Below are 26414 nucleotides of genomic sequence, written 5' to 3' on the forward strand. Positions count from 1 at the left end.
AGAAAAATAGTTTGGAGGTTAAAATAACAAGAATTTAGGAATATAATTATTTAAACCATGAATTATAGATTCAAACTGAACATGAACTATGACATCAACGGACCAGGAACTATTAAAACATGCAAGAGGGATGAGCAGCGTGAAATATGACCAGTGTGAACCAAGACAAGAAAATGTTAAGGAACCTAGCAAAACCAAGGGGTGGAAATGATAATAAAGAACAACAGAGGCTGAGGAGATGCTCAGTGGATAAAGCACTGGCCCTGCAAGTGTGGAAGTCCCAGAATACACATGAAAGCTGTTTTGCCTGCATGTAAGTACACCCATGTTGCACAATACCCTCAGAGACCAGAAGAGAGCTTCGGATCCCCTGTAACTGGAGTTTCAGACAGCTGTTAGCTGCCATATGGATGCTGGGAACAGAACCTAGGTCCTCTTCTAGAACAGCCAAAGCTGTTCGTGGCTGAGCTATCTCTCTCCAGGCCCCATAAACAGCCTTCTTTAATGCATTTCACTTCAGTGGCCCGTAGTCAAACTCTTCAAAACAAAAAGCCTTACAATATGGCCTAACACTACATAATTTATTCTATTTCCTCTATTTAATTTTATTTATTAAATCAATTTATTTAATTAATTAATTTACTAAATAATTTTGTTTATTAAATAATTTAATTAATTTAAATTTTATCTATTATTGTGTATGTCTGTGTATGATATGTTACAGGAGCGTGGGCACAAGCATGCACATATGTGGAAGTCAGAGGACAACTTTCAGGAGTCAGTTCTCTACTTCTACTGTGGGTTCTAGGACTCAAACTCAGATTGTAAAGCTTTCTTTCACCCACTAAGCTACTTCACCATAATAATAATTATGGTGAATAATATTATAATGAATATTATGGTGAATAATGTTATGGTGAAATAACAATTATTATTATTATTCCCAGAATGGTCTCTAATGCACCAAGTAACTGAGGATGACCTTGAACTCCTGATCTTCTAGTCTCCACCTCCTAAGTGCTGGGATTAAGAGCTGGGGCATGCCACCACATCCAGCTTGTATTTCTTTAAACTGTATCAGCTAGGCTTCCTTCTCCAGAGGGAAAAGCACCCTTCCTCTTTACCAGACTATTAAACAGCCAACAAAAAACTACTAAATATATGGTTGCGAAGAAGCAGTTAAGAACACAACCTCAGGGCTGGAGAGATGGCTCAGTGGTTAACAACACTGACTGTTCTTGCAGAAGACCTGGGTTCGAATCCCAGCACCCACATGGCCGATAACAACTGTCCATAACTCCAGTCCAGGGGCTCCGACAGCCTCTTCTGGTCCTCCGAGGGCAAGACACGGGTGCACTTACTTACATGCAGGCATAACACTCATACACATAAAATAAAAAATAATAAATAAAATATTTTAAAAACACACACACACATACAACCTCTAGTGGACAATTAAGCACAGGTTTGAACACTGCCATCACAAGACTGCAAGGAAACCTCTTAACTCATTTTCTTCACTAGTAAAATGGGAAGGATGGTGGAATAATGGAGAAAAACAGCTTAAAACTTGTTCTTTTTAAAATATTTTATTATTTTTATTTTATGTGTATGAGTGTATTGCCTGCATGTATGTGAGTGCACCTGTGTCATGCAATGCCGCAGAGGTCAAAAGAGGGCATCAGATTCCCCTGGAACTGGAGTTAAGGACAGTTCATAGCCGCCATAAGGGTGCTGTGAATTGAAACCGGTTCCTCTGCAAGAGCAGTCAGTGCTCTTAACCACTGAGCCATCTCTCCAGCCCCCTAAAACTAGTTCTTAATAAGCACTCAATATAGTTGCTACTATAACGAATACACATATCACTGAAATGCTAATTGATCAATTATAATAGCTAAATTTACAGCTGGTATGAATCAGGGAAAGATATCATGGCTCACTCACCACCAGCTCTGAGCAACTTCAAAAAGCCAGTGTCAACAGTATCCCTTATCTCCATTGACAAAAGGATCTGGCTTTTTCCTTTCACTCCCTCTACTACCTAATCCCTATTTTAACCCAAGGTTCAGATATAATCTCTGTACCCTCTTCATTCTAGGTCATTTTATGCAGTAAGATTCTTTCACAGATAACAAGAACCATAGTTATTTCAGACATGACTGTTGCAAGAATAGAAGATAAGTATTATCCATTAGCAGATCAGAACACAGCAGATAAGCACTGAGCTGTGCTCTAGTTGCTGATTTGTCATACACAGAAGGCTCAAAATCACACCAAGAAAGACATGTGTACTGTACCTTTGTTTCCTTTACCACACCAGGCCTAATGTCTGCCCAAACTAGGACACATTACTGCCCTGTTCAAAATGCTGCACTTAGGGGTTGGAGAGATAGCGCAGCAGTTAAGAGCACATATGCATACACTTATAGCAAAATGCTTAACTTCCCAATAATCCTACAAAGTTTTTCCATTTCACAGATTAGAAAACTAAGGCTGGGCTGAGGAGATGATGACTCAGTGAGTAAGAGTGCTTGCTGCACAAGCCTGAGGACCTGAATTCAAATCCCCAAAGCCCATGTAAAATGTTAGACATGGTAATGTGGTCCTATAAGCCCAGCCCTGTGGAGGGTGAAGACAAAAGGATCACCAGGCTTTCAGGCCACCAGCCTAGCTTCAGGTTCAGTGAGAGACCCTATCTCAAAGGATAAGACAGAGAGTGATAGAGAAGGATGCCTGACATCCTCCTCTGGTCTCTGCATATACACACGGGTGCGTGCACATGCACGCACGCACATACACGCACGCACACGGACACACCATACTCATACACAAATACAAAAAAAGGAGGATGGAGAGGAGGAGGAGGAGGAGGAGGAAGAGGAGGAAGAGCAAGGCTTAGGGCTAGAGATGTCATTCAGTTGTACAGGGCATGCCTAGCATGCTGGGTCTGATCTCCAGACCACTTTTAAAATATTTTATTTATTATTTTTATTTTATGTGTATGTGTGTATTGCCTGCATGTAGGTGAGTGCACCTGTGTCATGCAATGCCCTTGGAGAACAAAAGAGGCTGAGTTACAGACAGTTGTTAGCTGCCATGTGGGTGCTTGGATTCGAACCCAGGTCTTCTGCAAGAACAACCAGTGTTCTTAATCTCTGAGCCATCTCTCCAACCCCTCCAGACTACTTTTAAAAGAATAAAAACAAGCCAGGCGTGGTGCACACTTTAATCCCAGTACTTGGGAGGCAGAGGCAGGCAAATCTCCGTGAGTTCAAGGCCATCCTGGTCTATACAGTGAGTTCCAGGCCAGCTTGAGCTACAGGAAAAGAATAATCAAAGAAATAAAGATAAAAATCACAAGGCTTATAGAAAGTGGCTACAAGGTCATTCTGCTGATAACTGGTACAGCTGGACTGGCCATGTGGTGCATACCAGTATCTCAAGCACTTGGGAGGTAGAGGCAGAAGGATCAAGAATTCAAAGTGCAGGGCTGGAGAGATAGCGCAGTGGTTTAGAGCACTGGCTGCTCTTGTAGAGGACCTGGGTTCAGTTCCCAGCACTTACATGGTGGCTAACAACCATCTGTAACTCCAGTTCCAGGGAATCTGACTCCCTCTCTGGCCTCCACAAGCATTGCAGGACATGGGTCCACTTATGTGCAGGCAAAACACTCATATACATAAAATGATTTTTTATTTTAAAAAAAAGTTCAAGATGGGCCTTGGGTACATAGCAAATTTGAGGCCAATCTGGGCTACATGACCATGTCTCAAAACAAATGAAAACAAAAAAACTGGTAGAGCTGGCATTATAGTCTGATTCATGTAAGATCATATAATTCACATGAAAACTATAACAATGTATATTCTTAGGCACAGTGTTGGAACTACCTCCTAGTTACATTTGTTTATTGGAGAAATGACAATAACCATATCATCTCACTCAACAGGTTCATTATGAGAAGTAAATATGTCAAAACAAATTGGTAAGTGTTATGTAAACATATTACAACATCCTAAAACAGCCATGGACTGCCTAACATGAATCTAACTAGGTCAAAAAGAAATTTGGTAAGCAGTAAAATTTATCACACTTCATCTGCGGCACAGCTGTCAGTATGGCATGAACCTGACACTCCCAGACACATTTCAACATAAGTCAATGTGTACTCTTCCCACCTACCTTCAGCTGTAACTGTGTAAGTATAAAATACGAGCAGTGACCCATGAAGACCAAGAAACTACTGGTAAAGTCAACCTCACCTTTACAACCAAACACCAGCCTGCTTGCTCCCCACTCCACATGGCGAAAACTAAAGTAGCCTGGAACACTGTTCTGAAACATCTTTAAAAACCTTAAAATTCCTAATTCTAGGACTCTCATTCCTGCTGAAAAAAGTCTAAAAATAATGCACTAGTGATTATAATACTGACATTTATGACAAATATCACAAACATGTAAGCATATAGCATGAAATACCCATGTCTGAGCAAAGTCACCACTGCTTCAATCTTCTCATTTCTATACCTGTCTAAGAAATTATAGTGTCCATCTGCATATAACAGCATTCAGAAGGAAGCAGAAAGGAAGAGCACGTGGAGTTCAAAGACCTAGGTTTGTCTCCTAAATTTTCTAGATATTTTCTGTTTGATCTAGTCAATCTGAGCCTTAGTTTCTTCTGTGTACAGAAAATAACAACGATTTTAATATCAAAAAATATACTAGGAGCTATAAAGCAGCAATGAAAACACTTTATATATAGCCAAGTGACAAACATTCTAACAAATATGTGGTGTATAAAAAACTTGACATTCAGCCAGGCATGGTGGTACACGCCTTTAATCCCAGTACTTGGGAGGTAGAGGCAGGAAGATCTCTGAGTTCAAGGTCAGTCTGGTCTACATAGCAAGTTCCAGGCCAGCTGGGGCTACAGGGAGACCCTGTCTCAAAAAAAAAAAAAAAAAAAAATTGACATTCAACCATGGAAGAAATTGGGGCTGGAGAGATGGCTCAGAGGTTAAGAGCACTGGCTGCTCTTGCAGAGGACCCAGGTTTGGTTCCCAGCACCCACATAGCAGCTGGCAATCATCCTTAGCTCCAGTTCTAGGGGATCTGACGATCCTCTTCTGGCCTTAGTGGACACTGCACACAACTGGTGCATTTACATACCCGCAGGCAAAACACTCATATATACATAAAATAAAAATAAATGAAAGTTTTTTTTAAGAATAAGGAACAGAAGTGGCCTATTTCCTTAGCTCTCTGCACATGGATCTGCCATGGAGAGATCTGGGGCCGCCAAGACGTGTGCACATGAATCCATGAGGAGCTTTTCCTGATGTCCCACTCCACTTGTTATATAGACATCTACCCGACTGAATGTGTTCTGTCACTCAGCTTTGCTTCAGACACCTCTATGTCCTCTTCCCTTTTCTTGTATGTGTGTTGACCTAAACAAATGCCATAAACCTCAAGTTATTCATTTTGTTTTGGGGTGAAGATTCAGTTTCTGTCTTTTGGATCTAGGTTTCCAATTAAGTATATTGTCAAGTATTAACAGCATAAGTGGTGGGTTAACTTTAGAATAGGAATTGGTGTTGGGAACTGGGTTTGCAAGAACTTTTATTTTATTTTTTTGGATGAAATTTTATCTATGATATATTAAGACATTCTTGCTGCTGCACTGTAAAAGCCATAGCAGATTTGAGATGCTATTGAGGGCTGGATTATTCTCCAGTATGAGGAAGGTTCTTCTGTTAAGTTCAAAGCCCTGCCTAAACTGAAATGAGGAGACAGGAGCTTTTCTCTGCCAGCCCCTCCCACCCTCCCTTGAAACCCTCCGCCTTTTAAAACAGGTCCCATTTCACTGTGATCTTGGTCATTATAGGTATCTGTCCCTGGGCCAGCAGGGACCTCTGAAGCCTTCTTTGTGACCTGGATTAATTTTTTTTTTCATCCTATGGTTTTTCTAATGAATTTTCAGGACTTTTGCAATCTTGTAACTATCCAAGCTCCACTTCCTAAATTTTAAGAACTTTCATTCAAAGTTTAAATTGAAGGTGCTATTTGTGAGTTACCACCCAGTGGATACCCAGTCATCATGACAAATCCTTGAGTGTTCTCTAAGAAAATGATGCTGGTCATTACAGCTTCAGCATCTCCTGGGTTTTGATGTTTGACTCTCTGCTGATCTCCTGGCTTTTCCTCCCTCAGTCCCTTCTCACCCTTGCTGTTCTGTGTAGTGATTTGGTGAGAGAAATTATGCTTTTGTCTCCCCCCCTCCACCACATATGAGTTTCAAGTTTTATTATTGCAATAAAAGTGCTTTATGCTGGCTTCCCCCCCCCAAAAAAAAAGGAAAAGAAAAGAAAAGAAAAAGAAAAAGAATAAGGGAAGTTGTAAAAGACAATTTAATCACAGAAATGTCCAAGGAATTACGTTGCCTTATTCTTAACGTCTAGAAAAACTGAAAAAGTTGAAGGGATTTTAAGGACACAGTATTGTGATATTCACATGGAACAGCCTGTTGGGGAATACATCTAGCCAGGTGAGTTTTTCACTGAAGCTTAATTCATAATACCATACTTAAATGTGTCCTTTTTTATGGAAATTTCACAAGAAGGTAAATGATAACCTCTCCACACCAATACACATTTATCAAACACACCACCATCTCTAAAAAGGTTTATCCCAAACCACTGCTGTCACAGAGATGATTTAAGAAATTATCTGTAATTTAATAACATTACTTACAAGGTTGATAATGTGTATTTGACTATAGTTGAGGACAGATGCAGAAAAGGTCCAGACTAAAATAAGTCTCAACAGATTTCATTTACCAAAATGTTACCAAGAGTATTTGGAATCAAAAAGAAGAGACTTGCAGTTAAAATACATTTTATTAATAAAATCTAATATATTTTAACAAAATCCTTTCCCTGATTATAATATTTTCCTGACTGTATTTTACCATTCCAATATAGTTATGCTGAGGTTGAGGTAGAATCATGCTTAATGACTTGTGCCATTTAGCCATTCGCCCCTGATTCAAAGTCTTATGATTAACTGTAAGAAAAACTTACAGACACAGTAGTGAACTGAACTTGAACTCTGATAGTTATTAATGGGTGTAGGTAGAACAAGCAGTTGATAAACAGAATTTATAAACATTTATTTTTCCTATAAAGCCTGAGAAGACATTCTCTACTTCATATTTTTAGATTAAAGACTACTAAAGGTACTTTAGATACTAAAAACTGACCTAGAAGCATGATGGGTACATGCCCTTGCTTAAGAGGCTGAAGTAAGAGGAGTTTGAGGCCAGCCTGGGCTTTATATAGCAAGCCCATCTCATTAAAAAATAAATAAAATTAATCAGTGTGTAGTGCTTGTATAGCATGTGGGAAGCCTTGGGTTTGACCCCTAGCACCACAAAAATAATTACTTTAATAAATAAAAAAGATAAAAAATTTCAAAAGATCACACCGCCAGAAGTATCAATCACTCCAAGTTCAAGGCCAGCTTGACCTAGTGAGTTCCAGGGAAGCTGGGCTACACAACAAGACTCTGTTTCCAAATGAAAATAAAGTTAAAATGTTTAAAAGATGACACTAAAAATTATTATACTCTGCCATTCCTATTCAATAACCTAAACCAGAATAAAGTTTTAAGAATTTAACAAAAGAACACCCTGGGGTTGAAACATAGGGCCAATCCTGTTATTTAAAGTTTATTTCTTTCAACTACATCTGATACAATGAAATCATTCTGAATTGCAAGCTATTTTCTCAGGACCTCAGAGGGTTGGTGTCCTCTACATAGGTCCTCTCAGCACCCCTGAGAATACAGCCTTAGAACCCAGGCCCCTTTCCTACCTCTGCTGGCTTTCCTGCTCCTGATCTAGTGCTAACCCTTTAGTCTGTGACTTCTTGAAGATTTTTTAAGGAAAAGGGAAGGAGGGACTGAAGCCAGTGTCACTCTGATGGTAATATCACACAAACTCTACATCAGCACTGCCTTTGGAAGGGCATTTAGGTCAGAAACTCCTTGAGCTTCCCTAAGCTGCTGAGGTCATAGAAGTTAGTGTGAAGGAAACCAAAAACTCAATCCAGCACCCCCAGAGAAAGCACCTCCACTAAGGCTCAGCTTCAGACTGCCACTGCCCCCTTCCACCCTCATCAGCACATTCAGGAAGTCTTGCCGGTTATTACTGTATTAGAACACATAGAATCAGTCGTACTCAGACTCCAACACTGAGTCAAATTCCAAGCAAAAACTATCAGCCAGTAGGTTGCCATGGTCGGTCCTCACTAAATTATACTCTGAAGAAGGCAGCTAGTACCAAAGACCATTCCGAGGGAACTAGTCTGGAGCTACACTAACACATACTTCAGCATGGATGTGAATTACACAAGTAAATAAATAATTGACCCAGTGAGGTTGATAGGGAAAGGATTCTTTTACACTGTAGTAATCTGAAGAGACTCCTTTCAAGCACTGAAACAGCCTTTCTGTAGTCCTTTCATTGGGTTACCAGGCAGTTACTCATGAGAGAATGATACTGACAGAGGAGGCAAGATAGGTAAGGGGAAGAAATAAAACTCCAAAAACAAAGTTCCAATTGAACCAGGCAGCCATCAACCTTTTGGGGGTGATGACAGGTAGGAGGTATCAGCTACTGTCCGAAAAGACTGAGAATGAAAAACATACACAGGGAGTAATAAGATCCAGATCACACTTGGCTCTAAGATCAAGCTGACCTTTCTCAAAGAAAATTAATAATAAAACATGTACAACAAGTATAGAAATACTAGACTGAACAGATGAGGCAATGTTTATTGTCCAAATGGGATAGTTCTTAGTAAGCAGGACGAACTGGTGGTAAATACTAAACAGTAGTACCTGTGATTATGCGAGTAGCACCTCTCCCATGGGATGAATGAGAGCTGGTAACTGAGGGTGAACTCCATCTTGTGGAACAGTCTGAAACAGAACCCACTGGTTTACTCTAGGGAAGCAGGAAGTGAAGCAGTGCTGGGCATGCTGAGAACTTGGGAAGAGCCCAGTAACAAGAGCCCTTACCTGAGCAAGGGGCTTATCTACATAGAAGGGGGGCAGCAAGAGGATCTCAACTGCACCCTGGCAGCTTTAGAGGGTACAAGGTGCTTAAACAGTAAGTTCTCCTCTCCAGTCCACTATAGAGAAAGGGAGTTCTCACTGGCAGACCAAATAGGAAGAGGCCATAAAGCTCCTCATCTGGAAAAATCAGTGACCCAACCCAGCCACAGTCTGAATTCCTTTAAAAAAAAAAAATCATCCTACTGGGTTACAACTTTATTTACGCATTTATTTATTTAATTGATTGATTGATTAACTAGGAGGGTGGCTCATGCTACAGCAACTATATGGAGGTCAGAGGACAACTTACAGGAGTTGGTTCTTTCCTTCCATTATGTGGGTTTTGGGACTCCAATTCAGGTCATCAGGCTGGGCAATAAGCATCTTTACTCACAAAGCTATTTCACCAGCTTGCTATCTTTGTTTTATGCAGTGCTGGAGAACCTGTGGCCTAATGCATGCAAGGCAAGTATTTTATCACTTAAATGAATTATATCCCAAACCCTGAGTTCCATCTTTTAAAAAATATTTTATTTTTATTTATTATTTTTATTTTATATGTATGAGTATATTGCCTGCATGTACATAAGTGCACCCGTGTCGTCCAAAGCCCACAGGTCAGAAGAGGGAGTCAGATCCCCTGGTACTGGAATTACAGGTGGTTTTTAGCTGCCATGTGGGTGCTGGGAACCAAACCCTAATCCTCTGCAAGAGCAGCCAGTGCTCTTAGCCACTGAGCCATCTCTCCAGGCACCCTGGGTTCCATTTTTAAAATCCCAAAGCATATCTTTTTGTGACTATACAGCTGAGGGGGATTTCCAAGGAGGAAGCTAGATTAAAAGCTAATAGGTCTGGGTCCAAGACATGCTAGAGCAAGACACAAGAGGCTGTCAATGAGATGAATGACTAAAAGAAGGGTCCTATTATGCAGGAAGACTGTGATGATTAGTCTTAATTGTCAACTTGACCGAAACCAAGAATCACCTGAAGGAGCCTCAATGGGGAATTGTCCAGAACAGGTTGGCCTGTGAGCATGCCTGTGAGGGATTTTCTTAATTGGGCTAATTAAAGTGGGAAGACCAACCCTGAATGTGGGTGGTACCATTTCACTGGCTGGTCCCTGGACTGAATGAAAAGGACAGAGTCAGCTGAGCACAGCATGCCTGCAAATCACTGTTCACTATTCCTAACTATGGATGTAATAGGACCAACTCCCTCAAGCTCCTGCAGCCCTGACTTCTCTATGATGGTCTGTAAACTAAAATAAACCCTTTTGTCAGGAAATTTTATCACAGCACCTGGAAAAGAAACTAAAACAATAATAATAAGCAATAATAAAGGCAAGCTATGTCTAGACTCCTAGAGCCAAACCAAGAAGCCAAAAGTCACAGATATAGGAAAGAAACCCAATTCTGATTAGAAATCAATTCTAATATTACATGCTCAAATGAAAACATGTTTAGACTAAAGATGTGTTATGGAAGAAAATACCATATCTGCCGGGAATATATTATATGTACTTGAAATATAGTACATTTGATAGGACTAATCATCCAACCAAAAAGCTACACAATCTGGCAACATATCAGATTCCATGCATGTTGGTATGACCTAACTATTTTGGAGGGGGGGTGTCTTTTTGAGACAGGGTCTCCCTGTAGTCCCAGCTGGCCTGGAACTCACTATGTAGACCAGGCTGGCCTTGAACTCACAAAGATCCGCCTGCCTCTGCCTCCCAGAGTGCTGTGATTAAAGTCGTACACCACCATACCTGGCTGTGACCTAACTATTAAAGGTGTTTGTATTGATGTATCACTTTGTATCAACACAATGGCCACAGACAATGTGTAGGGTCATAATAAAAAAATTTTACATTATTAGCATAAATTCTGCCATTTCTTTAATATTTTATTATTTTTATTTTATGTGTAAGTGTATTGCCTGCATTATGTAAGTGCATCTGTCTCACATAATGCCCAAGGAGGTTAAAAGAGGGTGTCAGATCCCCTGGAACTGGAGTTATGGACAGTTGTTAGCCATCATGTGAGTGCTGGGAATCAAACCCACGTCCTCTGCAAGAATAGCTAGTGCTCTTAACTGCTGAGCCATCTCTCTAGCCCCTCTGCCATTCGCTTTATGCTGTGCAGTGACAGTTTATATGAAACTATAAGAGCATTTAACTTACATACACAAGCACTGAAATTACACAATTTATATTTGACAGGTCATCCACAGAGACCTCAAGCCATCCAGCAGAGAAAAACTCAAACTCAGGAATGTTGGAAGGAGAAAAGGTACTGCTTTCAAGCTTATAGTTGATTGATGGAACTGAGCATTCCTTTGAATGTAAGACATCACTTGTGTTAGTTTTTGTCTGTGTTTATTGACACAAACTAGAGACAACTGGGAAGAGGAAACCTCAATTGAGAAATTTCCTCCATGGGATTGGCCTATGTCCACGTTTATGGGGTGTTTTCTTTTTTCTTTTCTTCCTCTTTTTTTCGGGGGAGTGGGTCATTTTGAGACACGGTCTCCCAGTAGCCCCGGTTGGCCTGGAACTCACTATGTAGACCAGGCTGGCCTTGAATTCACAGAGATCCACCTGCCTCTGCCTCCCAAGTATGAGGCATTTTCTTAATTGCTAATTGATGTAGAAGGGCTCAGTCCACAGTGGGAGGTACCATCCCTAGGCAGGTGGGCCTGGGCTATAGAAGAAAGATAACTGAGCAAGCCAGGGGAAGCAAGTCAGTAAATAGCACTCCTCCATGGTCTCTGCTTCAGTTCCTGCCTCAGGTTCCTGTCTTGGCTTCCCCCAATAATGAACTATAACCTGTAAGCCAAATAAACTATTTTCTTCCCTAAGTTGCTTGTAGTATTTTATTACAGCAGCAGAGGAGTAAACTAGGATAGGAGGTTTGCACACAATAAATTCAACTGGCATTCTGGCATTTTACTTCAAGCATAAAATCTTTGGGGTCTAGGACTGAACGCTTTGCGTGTTCAATTGCAAGTTTCTTTTAAAGTATAAAATTTATGCTATATAGAAACTTACAGCTATAGAAAGGCATATTTTGAAAATGTAAGGACTTTCAGAGCTACTTAACCATAAATTACCCCAACTATATTAAATTTCTTTTTTAAAAAATGGACATGTAGGAAAACTGCCAATTGCCAACTGGAACAAGTATCTCTGATTTAGGGGCATATTTTTTTCAAGCCTATGTCAATTTTAAAACAACAGTTATCAGCACTTTTCATAATATATATATATATGACTATAAATAATCTCTGAGGAAAATAGTTGATTATGTTTCCAAGAATCTAAGTAAGTATTACATACAAAAAAGGAGAAGGAAAAAAAGTATTCATGAAATCCAAACTAGGGATGTTGGAAACATGATGTCAGCATGCTTCCCTGAGTTTCAGCATGACTCTATAATGTGAAGATGTGTGCAAATCACGTGGTATACTGTGTGTGTGTTTTATATTGCTGGTATATCGCTCATTAATTTCCATGATTTACGCCCCAATTAATAATATTTGTGAGGCAGAGGCTGGCAAATTTGAGTTTGAGACTTGGTCTACATAGCAAGTTTCAGGCCAGCTAGGGCTACAGGGAGACCTTGTTTCAAAGATCAAAAAAAAAAAAAAAAAAAAAAAAGAAAAAAGAAAAAAAAAGAAAATTAGGACAAGCACTATGATCTCAGTATGCCAGAAGCTGAGACAGGAGGATCACTTGACCCCCAAAATTGAATGCCAGCCTGGACTACATAGCAAGAGCCTATCTTAAAACCAAAAAATATGTATTACATAAGATTCTGATGTCAGTGTCCCACCAAGTTTTATTGATGCACAGCCACAGCTATCCGTTTATCTGTTGTATATGGTGGTTGATGAACTACAAAAGCAAAGCTGAGTAATTTCCAAAGAGACAGTGTGTCCTACTAAAATGTTTTACTATATGGCCCTGCAGGATGGAGAATATTTGTTAGTTCCTTTTCCAGAGCATTAAAAAGAATTAGGTATCTCTATATGGTTTGATTAGGTCCACCTCTAAAATATACAACAAATATTTTAAGAGTCATTTGTTACTTTTACCCTGATTGTTTCCAAATAGGATCTGGGGAACCTGATTTTGTGTTACCAATATTAAGTTCAAAACCTCTTATCAGAGCTGGGGTACAGCTCAGTGGTAAAGCACTTGTTTAACATGTACAAGACTCCAGGCTTGATCCTCAGCACTGGGAGGGGGAAAAAAAAAAAAAAAAAAACATTAGAACTAAAGTTTTAGTCAGGTGTGGTGATGCACACCAGTAATCCCAGCATTTGGGAAGTAGAGGCCAAGAGGATCTGAAATTCAAGGCTAACCTTGGCTACATTGAGAGTTTAAGGCTAGTTTGAGCTACATGAAACCCTGTCTCAAAAAACAAAATAGGAGGCTGGCATGGTGGCACACACCGTTAATGTCAGCATTTGAGAGGCAGAGGCAGGTGGATCTCTATAAATTCAAGGCCAGTCTGGTCTACATAGTGAGTTCTAGGCCGGCTTGGGCTATAGGACCTGAATCCAGACTGCTAACTTGGCTATAACCTGCCTTCCTGCTGTCCCCACCAATATATTTAGTAAATGAACTGATTTAGGTCTTCCTTTTGATCTAAGACTACCAAAGCTCATGTAACCACTTCCACAGTAGAGCATGTCATTTAGGGCAACCCAAATCCCTGTTCCCAGCAATAGTCACTCATATATGGTTCAGAATAAACTGATTGCCTTTCAGGTGAGAACTATGTTTTGTATTCACCAGTATATACACTGTAGAAAAATGAAACTACATCCCTGTAAGTAAATAAATAAATAAATAAATAAATAAATACACATCACAGAGCTTACTTCAAGATGTAGGCATACACAAAGACTTTCTGAAAAGAGCTCCAATAGCTAGGGAAATAATACTCAGGACTGACAAAAGAAATTGTATGAAGTTTAAAACCTACACAGCAAAAGAAACAATCCAGTGAAGAAAGAGCCTCCAGAATGGGAGAAAATCTTTGCTACCTATACATCTGATAAAAGATTAGTATCTAAAATATATAAAGAATTCAAAAAACTATGATCAGGATGTGATAGCACATGCCTTTAATCCCAGCAGAGGCAGGTGGATCTCTGTGAGTTCAAGGTCAGCCTGGTCTACATAGAGAGTTCCAGGTCAGCTGGGTCTATAGGGAGACTCTTTCTCAAAAGACAGAAAAACGAATGAACACAGTTCTTAAAACAGCCAATACACATGAAAAAAATGTTTAATAGCCTTAGCTATCAAAAAAAGCAAATTAAAACTACATTGAAATTCGATTCACCCTAGTCAGAACGGCTATCATTAAGAGTAAGTCAGATGTGGTGGTGCACATTGATTAAAATCCCAGCACTTGGGAGGCAGAGGCAGGTGAATTTCTGTGAAATTGAGGCCAGCCTGGTCTACATAGTGAGTTCCAGGCCAGCTGTGACTACAAGGAGACACTGTCTCAAAAAGACCCCCACCTCCCCCCAAAAGTTTGAATGTAATTGCCCTATTAACAGGGGTTCAGTGGCCCTAATAGATACCACAGGCCAGAAAATGAAAAAGCCCAATGCTAGGAATAGACTACCCCTTTTGGAGTTGTTAACCAGAGAGAGTCCATAAACCTTCAACCAATACTGGCTATTGCCACTGTACTTGGTTACCCACCAGAACTTGATGCTAAGACCCTATTGCTAAAGACACTACACACCCGAGTCACAGAACAAACAAGGAGGAATCAAGCTGGTACTGACCTTGAAGTTTCATCTCTATTGGCTAGTTTTCATAGCATTAGATGGTGCTATGTATTTAACTGGCAGAGAAAGGTAATCATCAAACTTTTCCAGTTGTGAATTCTGCAAGCTACACTGGTTTAGCAAAATATACCCACTAGTGTAATAGTGGCATGACTGTTATGGGAGTAACCAACAATCTTCTAATTGGATTTTAGGCCCACTGCACAAGATAAAGTCCATACTTGATACTGTTATTAGGGCCAAGAACCTGTGGCTAAGACAAGTCAAAGGCCACAGGGGAGAACCTACTACTATTAGTCTGATAAATAGACATAGTATTAAACTGACTCATAATGACTTGTAATACCCATAGATTGATGCATCTCTCAACTCTCATCAGAGAAGCTTCTTCTTTCAGCAGATCATGATTAAAAACAGAGACCCACAACTGGTCAACATGTAGACAATAAAAGAATGCAGAATACTAAGCTATAAATGGGACATCTCTATCACACCCTTTCCTCCCAAGGTACAGAAATTTTAAGAGCCAGAGATGGTAGATTAATACAAGGAAACTATGCTGTTTGGACATCACAGGGTAGCTGCACATATGAGCCCAGAGCACTTATGACAGCATACACAAGACCTGTACAAACCCAAGCCAGACAGGGGTCCAGCATGGATGGGGTAGGTGGGTAGGAAGTTCCAGTGCTAACTGAGGATCTATTTACTGGCAATTGATAAATGCAGAGATGGGCAGAGTCAGTTTTCCTTACTGGTGTGATACAAGTTGACCAAGTTGACCAGACTCCAAGGGATAGACCCATATCCAAGAACATTTAGGAAACACAGATGTATTAGGCCTTAAAAAAAAAAAAAAAAAAAAGACAATAATATAGGACATGAAGTCAGGGGATATAGTAAGGTGGGATCAGAAAGGGGGAATGAAGTCTGAAAATGATCAAAATACATTGCCTGAAATTCTCAAATCAATAAAAAATTACTTTTTAAAATATTTTATTTGTTATTTTTATTTTATGTGTATGAGTGAATTGTCTGCATGTGTGTGAGTGCCACCCATGTTGGGCAATGCCCTCGAAGGTCAGAAGAGGACTTTGGATCCCCTGGAACCAGAGTTACACAGTTGTTAGCCACCATGTGAGTACTGGGAACCTAACCTAGGTCCTCTGCAAGAGCAGCCAGTACACTTAACTACTGAGCCATCTCTCTAGCCCCTCAATTTTTATTTATTTACTTTTATTTTATGTGTATGAGTGGGGCTGCATGTATGTGTGTGTACCCGTGCTGTGCAATGCCCATGGAGAACAGAAGAGGGTGTCAGATACCCTAGAACTGGTGTTACAGAAGATGTTAGCTACCATGTGGGTGCTGGGTACTGAACCCAGGTCCTCTGCAAGAGCAGCCAGTGCTCTTAACCACTGAGCCACCTCTCCAGTCCCAATAAAAGTTTTTTTTTAAAAAGAAAATGACAAATGTTAGTGAGGATTAAGGGGGGTGGGGATTAAGGGAAGATTAAAGAGATTGGAATGTAAATTGGTCTAACAACCAGGGAAATCAACATGAAGGTTCCTCAAAAAAACTAAAAATATATAGAAGTACCATTATAACCCAGTTAAAACACTTTTGAACATAAACCCAAAGGACTCTGCATCAACATACCATAAAGATCCTCACACGTTCCTGTTTACTGCAGCACTACTCAAAATAGACAAGATACGGAATCAGCCTATGTGTTTATCAACAGATGAATGGATAAAGAAAATGTGGCATGTAAAACAACAGTTTCATTTAGCCATAAAGAACAATTACATTTGATGTTTGGTGGCAAATGAATACAAATAGAGATTATGATGTTAAGTGAAATAAGCTAGACTTAGAAAGACAAACCTAACATTTTTTTTCATTTGTGAAAACTAAATTTCATGTATAAACCACCTACACGCACACACACACACACACACACACACACACACACACACAGAGACGACATGAAAGCAAGAGGCTGGGGGGAGGGAAGCTAGCAGGAGGAAAGAAGGAATTGGGAGGGAAAGGGGGAAAAAGGGAAAAGGTATATATAGGTGGTAACCATGGTCAAAGTAATGATATACTTGAAATAGTCTTGATGAAACTCCTCATTATATACAATGAATATACCCATAAAATTTTGAAAAGAAAAGTCAGGTGTGATGGTGCATGCCTCTAATACCAGCACTCAAGGCAGAGGCACAGAGATCTCTGAGATCTAGGCCAGCCTGATATACATAGCGAGTTCCAGGCTAGTTGGGGGCTATAGAAGACTGTCTCAAAAAAAAAAAAAAAAAACCAAAACAAGAAAGAACAAAAGAAAACACAACTTATTAGAGCTGGTCTTCTATAGTCTTTCATAAGGTAAAGTGGTCTGTTCCAAATATGAGGTACATGGCTACTATGTTGGTCAACAGCAAACTGTTACTCTAACAAAATATCCAAGATAACCAACTTATAAAAAGTTTTAGTCTAAGCCAGGCATGGTGGTACATGCCTTTAATCCCAACACTTGGGAGGCAGAGGCAGGCAGATCTCTATGAGTTCCAGGCCAACTGGGGCTACAAGGAGACCCTGTCTCAAAAAAAAAGACCAAAAAACAAACAGTTTTAGTCCATGATCCACTGGCCCTGTTGCTTTGGAGCCTGTGGTGAAACAGCACATCACGGCAGGAGTGCATGGTTGAAGCAAAACCATTTACATGACAGCCAGGAGAGAAAAAAAGAGGCAGAGGATGAGGTCAGGGTTCCACAAAACCCTTCTTCAACACACCCTCAATGTCCTAAAGACCTCACCAGCCTCCACCACTTCCTAAAATTGCTCTCTGGGGAGCAAGCCTTAACTAGATGGACCTTTGGAAGTCACCCAAGATCCAAACTAGAGCAGCTGTCAAGGATAGATAACCCAGTCTCCTCAGTCTTGCCTTCACTGAACATCACAAGGCTTCATGTGGAAGGCCCATCCTTGTCTTCATCAGCATCACACCCTCTGGTAACAATGTATGCTTCAGCTCTACTCCTTCCTGCTTTCATTATTCTTACTCCTGGGTTTAACTTCCAGGGATCCTGCAGTATCCTCTGAACAGGCATGAAGACATCACCTCTAGCAAAGTTGAACCAGCTTTTCTGGAGCAAGAAAGGTAAATAAACTCAGCTCTCAACATCACCCTTCACAGCTTCTTTCCCAGTGGTCTACTGTTGGCACACACCACAAGAGATCACTCTTACAAGTGCCATAAAAAAAGGTGTGGGCATAGTGGCACACACCTTTAGTCCCAGCACTCGGGAGGCAGAGGCAGGTGGATCTCTGTGAGTTCAGGCCAGCCTGGTCTACATAGTGAGTTCCAGGACAGCTGGGGCTACAGGGAGACCCTGTCTCAAAAGACCAAAAAAGAAAAAAAAATTAGAGTGAATTGTCAAGAAGATACCTTATAAGGCCATAAGTCTGAAAAATAAAACCTACAGGAAAATATATTACTTTTACAATAGACTTTTATTATTTCTATTTAATTATATTACATATCATCTCATTCTATTTCTTCTTGGTGAACTACTTGTTCATGTCCTCTACTTATTTTAGTTCAGGATGGTAGTCTTTCAAAAACTCTTTAAAAGTCAGGCAAGGTGGTATCTTTAGTCCCAGGACTGGGGAGGCAAAGGCAAGCCATCTCTGTGAGTTCTAGGCCAGCCAGAGCTACACAGTGAGAGCCTGTCTATAAAAATAAATAATAAAACATAAATTCTTTATAATAATAAAAAATAAATAAATTCTTTATATAACATTATAATGGCACCTGAAAAGACCCGAAAGTGAAAATTATTTGGCTCTGTTCTCCCTTTTCCTCCTTCTTTCCTTTCAAGTGCAACAGAAAGGGAACTAGATTCCGAGTGTGAAAGCACAGGTCACAGTATGCCAATAAGTCCCTGGGACTTATTTACCTTTAAGGAAGGAAGTAGTTTAGTCCCCATGGCCACAGCAGCCTAGAAGTCTTTCAGTTTGTTGTCTTTTCCTATTCTCTCCCACTCACTAACAGCTGCCATGCTAACTATAATGACATATGGTGACTGTTCATGAAGTATGAGATTTACAGATTTCCATAGTCATAAATCAGCACTAAAGCCAAAATCAAAACAAAAAGTATAGAGAAATGATACTTCATGTCCTCAAAGGGTTCAGTTTCTATAACAACGACAAAATTAGTTAAGACTCTACCATCTCAGGGTCAGACTTTGGCTCTGTTGAGGATGTTAATGGCATTATTGAAAACAAATAGCTTCAAAGCAAATACCCAAATATTGACTAAAGTAGATATACTTCAAAAACCTGGTTTATTTGGTGATGCAAAACAATAAGCCAGTCACATTGACTTTGATCCTCCCACTTCTTTTACCAATTGTCTTCAATATTCTAACCTCCCACAATTATGCTAGGCCAACTCTTTCCTAAAGGACAAAATTAAATAGTCAGTGTGTGTATTGCTAAATAAAGCAATTCTGGCTTAAAATGCTTTAGTTTTATCCTCAAAAGGGTCACTCTTAGTTTTCCCGTATCCTCCATTCTACCAACTGCCATTTTCAAAAACAGAAATTTTAACTTCTCTTAAAAATATCTGGCTCTCCAAATAACAAAATATAATTTTTACAAGCAATGAGAGGGGAAATCCTCCATCCCAATGAAATTATTTTTTTTTAATTTTGCCATAGTCCTTTCCTGTTTGTGTATATTGCATGCACATTTTTAGCATTTTAGTCATGTGATACATGTTGCTCTTTCACCATCAGGCGTTGCCATGGTGCTACATAGCAACCATTATCATTTACAGTTACAGCACAGTCCATAAAGTAGATCATCATTTATTTAACCATGTCTGTATTTGAAGGCATTTAAATTGACTCCAGGATTTTACTTTTTTAGAGTAATGGCATAGTGAACATCTTTAGGCATTTAGCTTTATTTTTCTTACAATTCATTAGGTAAGATACCAGGAAAGAAGATTCTGAGTCAAATGATGTGATTACATTTGGCATCTTAAAAGAGATCTGGCAAAGCACAATGTAATTTAACAGTAAGAACTATTAAGCCAGGTGTAGTAGCTCACACCTACACTCAGCACTCAGAAGGTGAAGCAGGAAGACTGCTGTGAGTTTGAGGCTAGCTTGGGCTACATAGTGAGTTCCAGACCAGCCTGGACTAGAGTGAGACCCTGTCTTTAAAACAACAAAACCAAAATAAATAAATAAATAAATAAATAGATGAACACTTAAATGTAACAGCTAAAAGGATATTATGAGACGATAAGAAATATTCCTTTTTCATGGATGTAGAACGTGAGGGTCCTTAAAGTAGTGATGAATAAAGACCCCCTTTTCAGTTCCTTGATTCCTTACTTAGGGAAACAGGCAAATACTCCATTTTGCAGCCCTCATCTGGTGACAGGAGGGCAATATTGTAGACCTCCGTAGGTTTTAGTAAAGGAGTTTAAAAAAAAGATTTGTGCTGGGCATGGTGGCACCCACCTATAACCCCAGCACTAGGAAAACTGAGGCAGGAAGATGGAGACTTTGAGGCTAGTCTTCTATAAGAAGAAACCCTGTCTTGAGGGGGAAGGGGAGGATCTGTTAGCTTCACAGCTGTTTTGAAGATGTCAATTGGGAGGAGGGAGTATAACTCAGTTGTAAAACATTTACATAGCATGCCCAAGACCGTGAGTTTGATCCCCAAATAAATAAACAAAATCTTTCTTTATAGAGTTCTAGGCATGATACTGGGTTTCATTCAACTTGTATAATAATACATTTTAGCAAGATACTCCAGGACCCAAACCTGACCCTGACCCTGACCCTCTCTAGACATCACATATCTAAGAAAGAGAACAAAGGAACAGTCAGAAAGTTGGCTCCAAAGACAATACAGAAACATTTCTTACTTCTTATTAACAGTAATAATATCAACCAATATATAAGAAATAATATCAACCAATCCTACTCATTTTATAACATCATTATCCTTAAACTCTCCCCTGGTTTTATCATTACTAAGACAATACATAGTACCTCTTTTAATTCATAAACAAAAATAGTGATATAGAAGCAATCTGTCCTCCCTTTTACACACATTTTGAATTGGCTAATTTCATTTTCATGCATGATTCTATGCTTTTATTACAATGTACCAATAATATATTTACTTCAATTCAAAGATACATACTTTCATATTTTAATAGCTCTAAAATGTGGGTCCATCTTACATAACAAAGTGCTAGCACAGTTTAATTGTCAATCTCCCCCCTTTATCAGTGTACATAGAGTATCAGCATCAGTAACCTTTTACAGTCTATGAAATATGGCAGAATTGTTTCACATGGTTTTTTTAAGCTTCATTCCTTTTAAAATTATTTTATTTTTATTTTAGAAAAGGTCTCTTGTATGCCAGGCTGTCCTCCACCTTGCTCTGTAGCAGAAGACGACTCTGAACTTCTGATCCTCCCATCTGCACCTCCTGAGTGCTGGAGTTGCAGGACTGCACTACCATGCATGCATTTTTATGCAGTGCTTAGGGATCAAACCCATAGGTTTGTGCACACTAGGCAAACACTACATAAAGTGAACTATATCCTCAGTGCCTGTTATACATAATTTTTTGGGTTTTTTGAGACAAGATCTTCCTGGAGCTCTGGCTGGCCTGGAACTTGCTATGTAGACCAGGCTGGCCTAGCTCTCACAAAGATCTGCCTACCTCTCTCCTGAGTGCTAAGATTAAAGGCATGTGCCACCATGCCTGGCTTGAAATGAGAATATTTAATAATATATTATTTATATTTCCATAAAGCTCAAGCAAAAGGAGCTGGGTGTGGTGGCACACATCTTTAATCCCAGCACTCAGGAGGCAGAGGCAGGCAGATCTCTGTAAGATCAAGGCCAGCCTGGTCTACATATCGAGTACCAGGCCAGCTGGGGCTATAGGGAGATCTTGTCTCAAAAAGACCAAAAAATAAATTAATTAAAAATTAAAAAAGAAAGAAAGGAGAGAGAAGAGAAACATAAGAAAGATTCCCTCTGTTTGATTTTCAAGTAGCAGATGCTATAGTTTGGATCTGAAATGTTCCCCCAGAGGTTCATATGCAAAGATTTGTTCTCTAGTTTGGTACTATTAAGGAGATGGCAGAGTCTTTAAGAGGTAGGCCCTAGTAAGAAGTCTTACATTACTGGTGGTATGTCCTTAAAAGAGCTCATGGAACCCTAATCTCCTCCCCCTGTCTTTCACATCCAGACCAGGAGGTAAAGGTTTTGCTCTGCTACCTGCTCCCCACCATCATATATTTACTACTTCCCCATAGGCCCAAAAGCCCTGAAGTCAGTCATGGACTGAAACTGATAATGCTTTCAGGAAAAATAAGCATTTCCTCTTTGTGCACTGATTACTTCAGGTATTTTTGATATTGTTGCTGTTGTTGTTATAGTAACACAAGCCACTACTGCAGTCATCAAAAAAACTAAACTTAACTGAGGACAAGTGTAACTGTTTTCAGGACATCTGTGACTTCACCATTTTATCAGTAATTACTGCTACTAGGGAATCCCATCAGAAATGTAAGCTGCCTGTGTCAGCCAGGTAGTCACTGAGATGCCAGGCTCTACCTTTACACAGCAGACTCCTTTAACTCACCAGCATCCTAAGGCAGACCACAGTGATACAGGAAATGCCAATTATACAACCCAGACTGCAACCTCATTGAGTTTTCTGATCCTGCTGTTCCCTGTCCCTCCTCCACAATCTCTCCTCATTTATAGCCCTCTTTTTCATTATTATTTCAGCCAAAGAAGTCTAAGACCTCTGCCAATTGTGTGTCTAATCTACACACACACACACACACACACACACACACACACACACACACACACACACACAATGATGAAAAACCAGACTTTTCTGATTCATTTAAGAAAATTTCCATTACTGGTTCCTATAATGAAACTTCTTTTTAACTTACTGAACACTTTTTTTAGACAGAGTCTCGCTATGTAGCCCCAGTTGCCCTGAAACTCACAAAGATCCACCTGCCTCTGCTTCCACAGTGCAGGGATTAAAGGCTTCTGCCACTATGACCAGCCCTAGCTTACTAAAAGCTTTTAAAGGGGCAAGAAAATAGAAGGGGCTGGAAAGATGGCTCAGCAGTTAGGAGCAGCTCTTGCAGAAGACCCAGGTTCAGGTCCCAGCACCCTCAAGGTGGATAACAACTGTCCATAACTCCAGTTCCAGGGGATCCAACGCCCTCTTCTGGCCTCCACAGACATTGCACAGCACAGGAACATTTACACATGCAGACAATACACTCATACACATAAAATCTAAATAAGTAAACATTTTTTAAAATTAGAACAAGATATCCAGATAGCTTTTTTTTTTACATTTAATCTAAAAACACCTTGTTGGCAGGTTTTACTATGTATTCACTTGTTTACTTGCTTATTTATTATTATATAAAGGCTCAAACCCAAGGCATCAAAGATGATAGGCAAACACTCTACCACTAAGCCACATACCCAGCCCAGATGTTTCTAAAGGGTCCCAGAGGATCCCCCTAAAGATTACATATGAAACCCTTACCTTTCAGAATCGGAGGACATATTGTGATCATGCTCACAGAGATATAATATACTGCTAATTCTTAATGTGTGGGTTTCCAGTTTACTTCCATTTATCACCAACCAGTTGAAAAACTGGCAAAACTCTGCTAGCTGATGGAGAAATGCCTACATTTACTACTAAAGAAATACAGAATTCCTAATATTCTTTTGTCTATAATTGTACCTTTTTTATTTTTTCTCCTGGTCTTTTTGAGACAGGGTCTCCCTGTAGCCACAGCTGGCCTGGTTTCACTATGGAGACCAGGCTGGCCTGGAATTAACAGAGATCCACTTATCTCTGCCTCCTGAGTGCTGGGATTAAAGGCATGCTCCACCACACCCGGCTTTAATTGTATCTTTTAAAAAATATTTTATTTTATTTTATTTTATTTTTTGTCTTTTTGAGACAGGGTCTCCCTGTAGCCCAAGCTGGCCTGGAACTCACTATGTAGACCAGGCTGGCCTTGAACTCACAGAGATCCGCCTGCCTCTGCAATGCCCTCAGAGGTCAGAAGAGAGTGCGCCACCATGCCCAGCCCTTTATTTTTTATTTTTTGTTGTACATGTATGAGTGTATTGCCTGCATGTATGTAAGTGCACCCGTGTCATGCAATGCCCTCAGAGGTCAGAAGAGAGTGTTGGATTCCCTGGAACTGGAGTTATGAACAGTTGTTAGCCACCATGTGGGTGCTGGGAATCGAACCTGGGTCTTCTGCAAGAGCAGTCAGTGCTCTTTAACCACTGAACCATCTCTCCAGCCTCTAAAATTGTATATTTTTTTCTCTCACAAAAGTACACTAGAATTCATACTAATATGGGGAAATGGAGTCAAATGGTCCAAACCACTGTATTAGTTTCCTTCCTTCAAAATATTACTGTAAGCCATAAAATCTGCTGGTGTTCTGAAATGTACTGAAACTAAAGTTCCTATTATCTGCTGATATATTTGAAATGTGTTTGAACATAAATTGTTGGAATATGCTTTCAACTCTCAAAGTTTATTAACTTACTTCTGTCAAGTTGTTCTAATTAACCTATAGACTTCAAACTTTATATGTTGCTGCCAATTCTATACAGTCATTAGTTAATTCACAGTCTGTTCTAATACTTAGGTAAAATTACAAATAAAGACCCCGTTTGATTTCTTTTAATTAATAAACAATGGAATGCACCACACCCTATAATCTATATTAATGTGTGGATACAAGTTCTGCCTGCTTCATAGAAGCGTTCAGAAAGAACTTATTAAACTAAGGGGTGGTGATGCACACCTGTAATCTTAACACTCAGGAGGCTGAAGCAGGAGGACTGTCACAAATTTGAAGCCAGCCTAGCTGACAAAGTGAGTACTAAGACAGTCAGGGCTACACAGTAAGACTTAATTTCAAAAATAAATGAATAAATGCAATAAATTCTTCTTGCAATAAAGTTCTTTTTTGGGGGGGGGTCTTTTGAGACAGGGTCTCCTTGTAGCCCCAGATGGCCTGGAACTTGCTGTGTAGACCAAACTGGCCTCAATTTCATAGAGCTGCACTCGCCTCTATCTCCCAGGTGCTGGGATTAAAGGCATGCGCCACTACACTGGATTGCAACAGAAGACTTTCATTTGCTCAAAACACAGTTGAGCACAAGGCACGTGCACCAGTAGTCCCAGCTATCTGAGAGGCTGAGGCAGGAGGATCACCTGAGCTCAGCTGTTCACAAAGACCCTGAACAACAGAGCAAAGAACCTACTGCTGGTACTGTAATTAAGGCCAAGAACCTGTGGGTAAACAGATCACATGTATTAAACACTCCAACAATTAAAAAAATTTAATTCAGGGCTGGGTGTGGTGGCGCACGCCCTTAGTCCCAGCACTTGGGAGGCAGAGACAGGCATATCTTTGTGAGTTTGAGGCCAGCCTGGTCTACATAGTGAGTTCTAGGACAGCTGGGACTACAGGGAGACCCTGTTTCAAAAAGACCAAAAAAAAATTAATTCAAATTTGAAATCTTCACCATAGTTAACTCCCTTAATCGGCAATACCATTATTAACCTACTCCCACAAAAACTTTAGTCTTTCCAGAGTTCTTCCATTTTTTTTTTACTTCTTTGTTCAGTCAAAATTTCTTTCTTGCTTGTCAGAAATTGAACCCAAGGGCCCTGCACATGCTGGACAAGTATTCTACCACCAAGTTACATCACCAGACCCCACCATTTCTTTGATTCTTAAAGTCATTTATTTTTATTTTATTTGTATAGTGTTTTGTTTGCATGTATACATGTGCACTACATGCATGCCTGATGCCCTCAGAGGCCAGAAGAAGCTAAAGAGGTTGTCAGGTCCCCTGGAACTGGAGTTATAGACATTTGTGAGATGCCATGTGAATGCTAGGAACTGAACCCAGGTCCTCTGCAAGAGCAGCAAGTGCTCCCAACTGTCAAACCATCTCTCCAGCCCCCTCCTCCCCAGCACACAATTTGTTTTAATAATTTTTTAAATACAGTATTATCTTCTTAGAAAATTTAAAATATGGATAAATACAGACAAAAATCACAATAGAGTACACAAGAAAGGAAAACACAGGTCCATGCAAAGACCTGCATACTTGGGGCTAGAGAGAGTACTGACTATTCTTGCAGAAGACCTGGGTTTGAATCCCAGCACCCACACGGTGGCTTACAACTGTCAGTAACTCCAGTTCCAGGGAATCCAACACCCTCTGTCCTCCTTTAATCCCGGCACTCGAGAGGCAGAAGCAGGTGGATCTCCATGAGTTCAAGGCCAGCCTAGTCTCCATAGCGAATCCAGGCCAGCTGTGACCAGAGGGAAACCCTGTCTCAAAAAAAGATCA

At 40.0% G+C, this 26414-nt stretch overlaps 1 protein-coding gene across 2 annotated transcripts in view; it reads right to left on the bottom strand.

The window, feature by feature from the left end:
- Positions 1–26414, bottom strand: part of Slc16a10 (solute carrier family 16 member 10) — a 133346-nt gene that overhangs the window by 92320 nt on the left and 14612 nt on the right. The window contains exon 2 of one of the 2 annotated variants that reach the window (XM_029555718.1): positions 8902–8982. The exons of the other annotated variant lie outside the window; for it this stretch is intronic. Within the exon in view, the coding sequence (XP_029411578.1) occupies positions 8902–8982 (81 nt within the window). The remainder of the gene's footprint in view (positions 1–8901; positions 8983–26414) is intronic. 2 annotated transcript variants of the gene reach the window in all.

This window comes from Nannospalax galili, unplaced genomic scaffold, assembly GCF_000622305.1.
Source record: "Nannospalax galili isolate Female #2095 unplaced genomic scaffold, S.galili_v1.0 scaffold646, whole genome shotgun sequence".
In the NCBI taxonomy this organism is placed as follows: Eukaryota; Metazoa; Chordata; class Mammalia; order Rodentia; family Spalacidae; genus Nannospalax; species Nannospalax galili.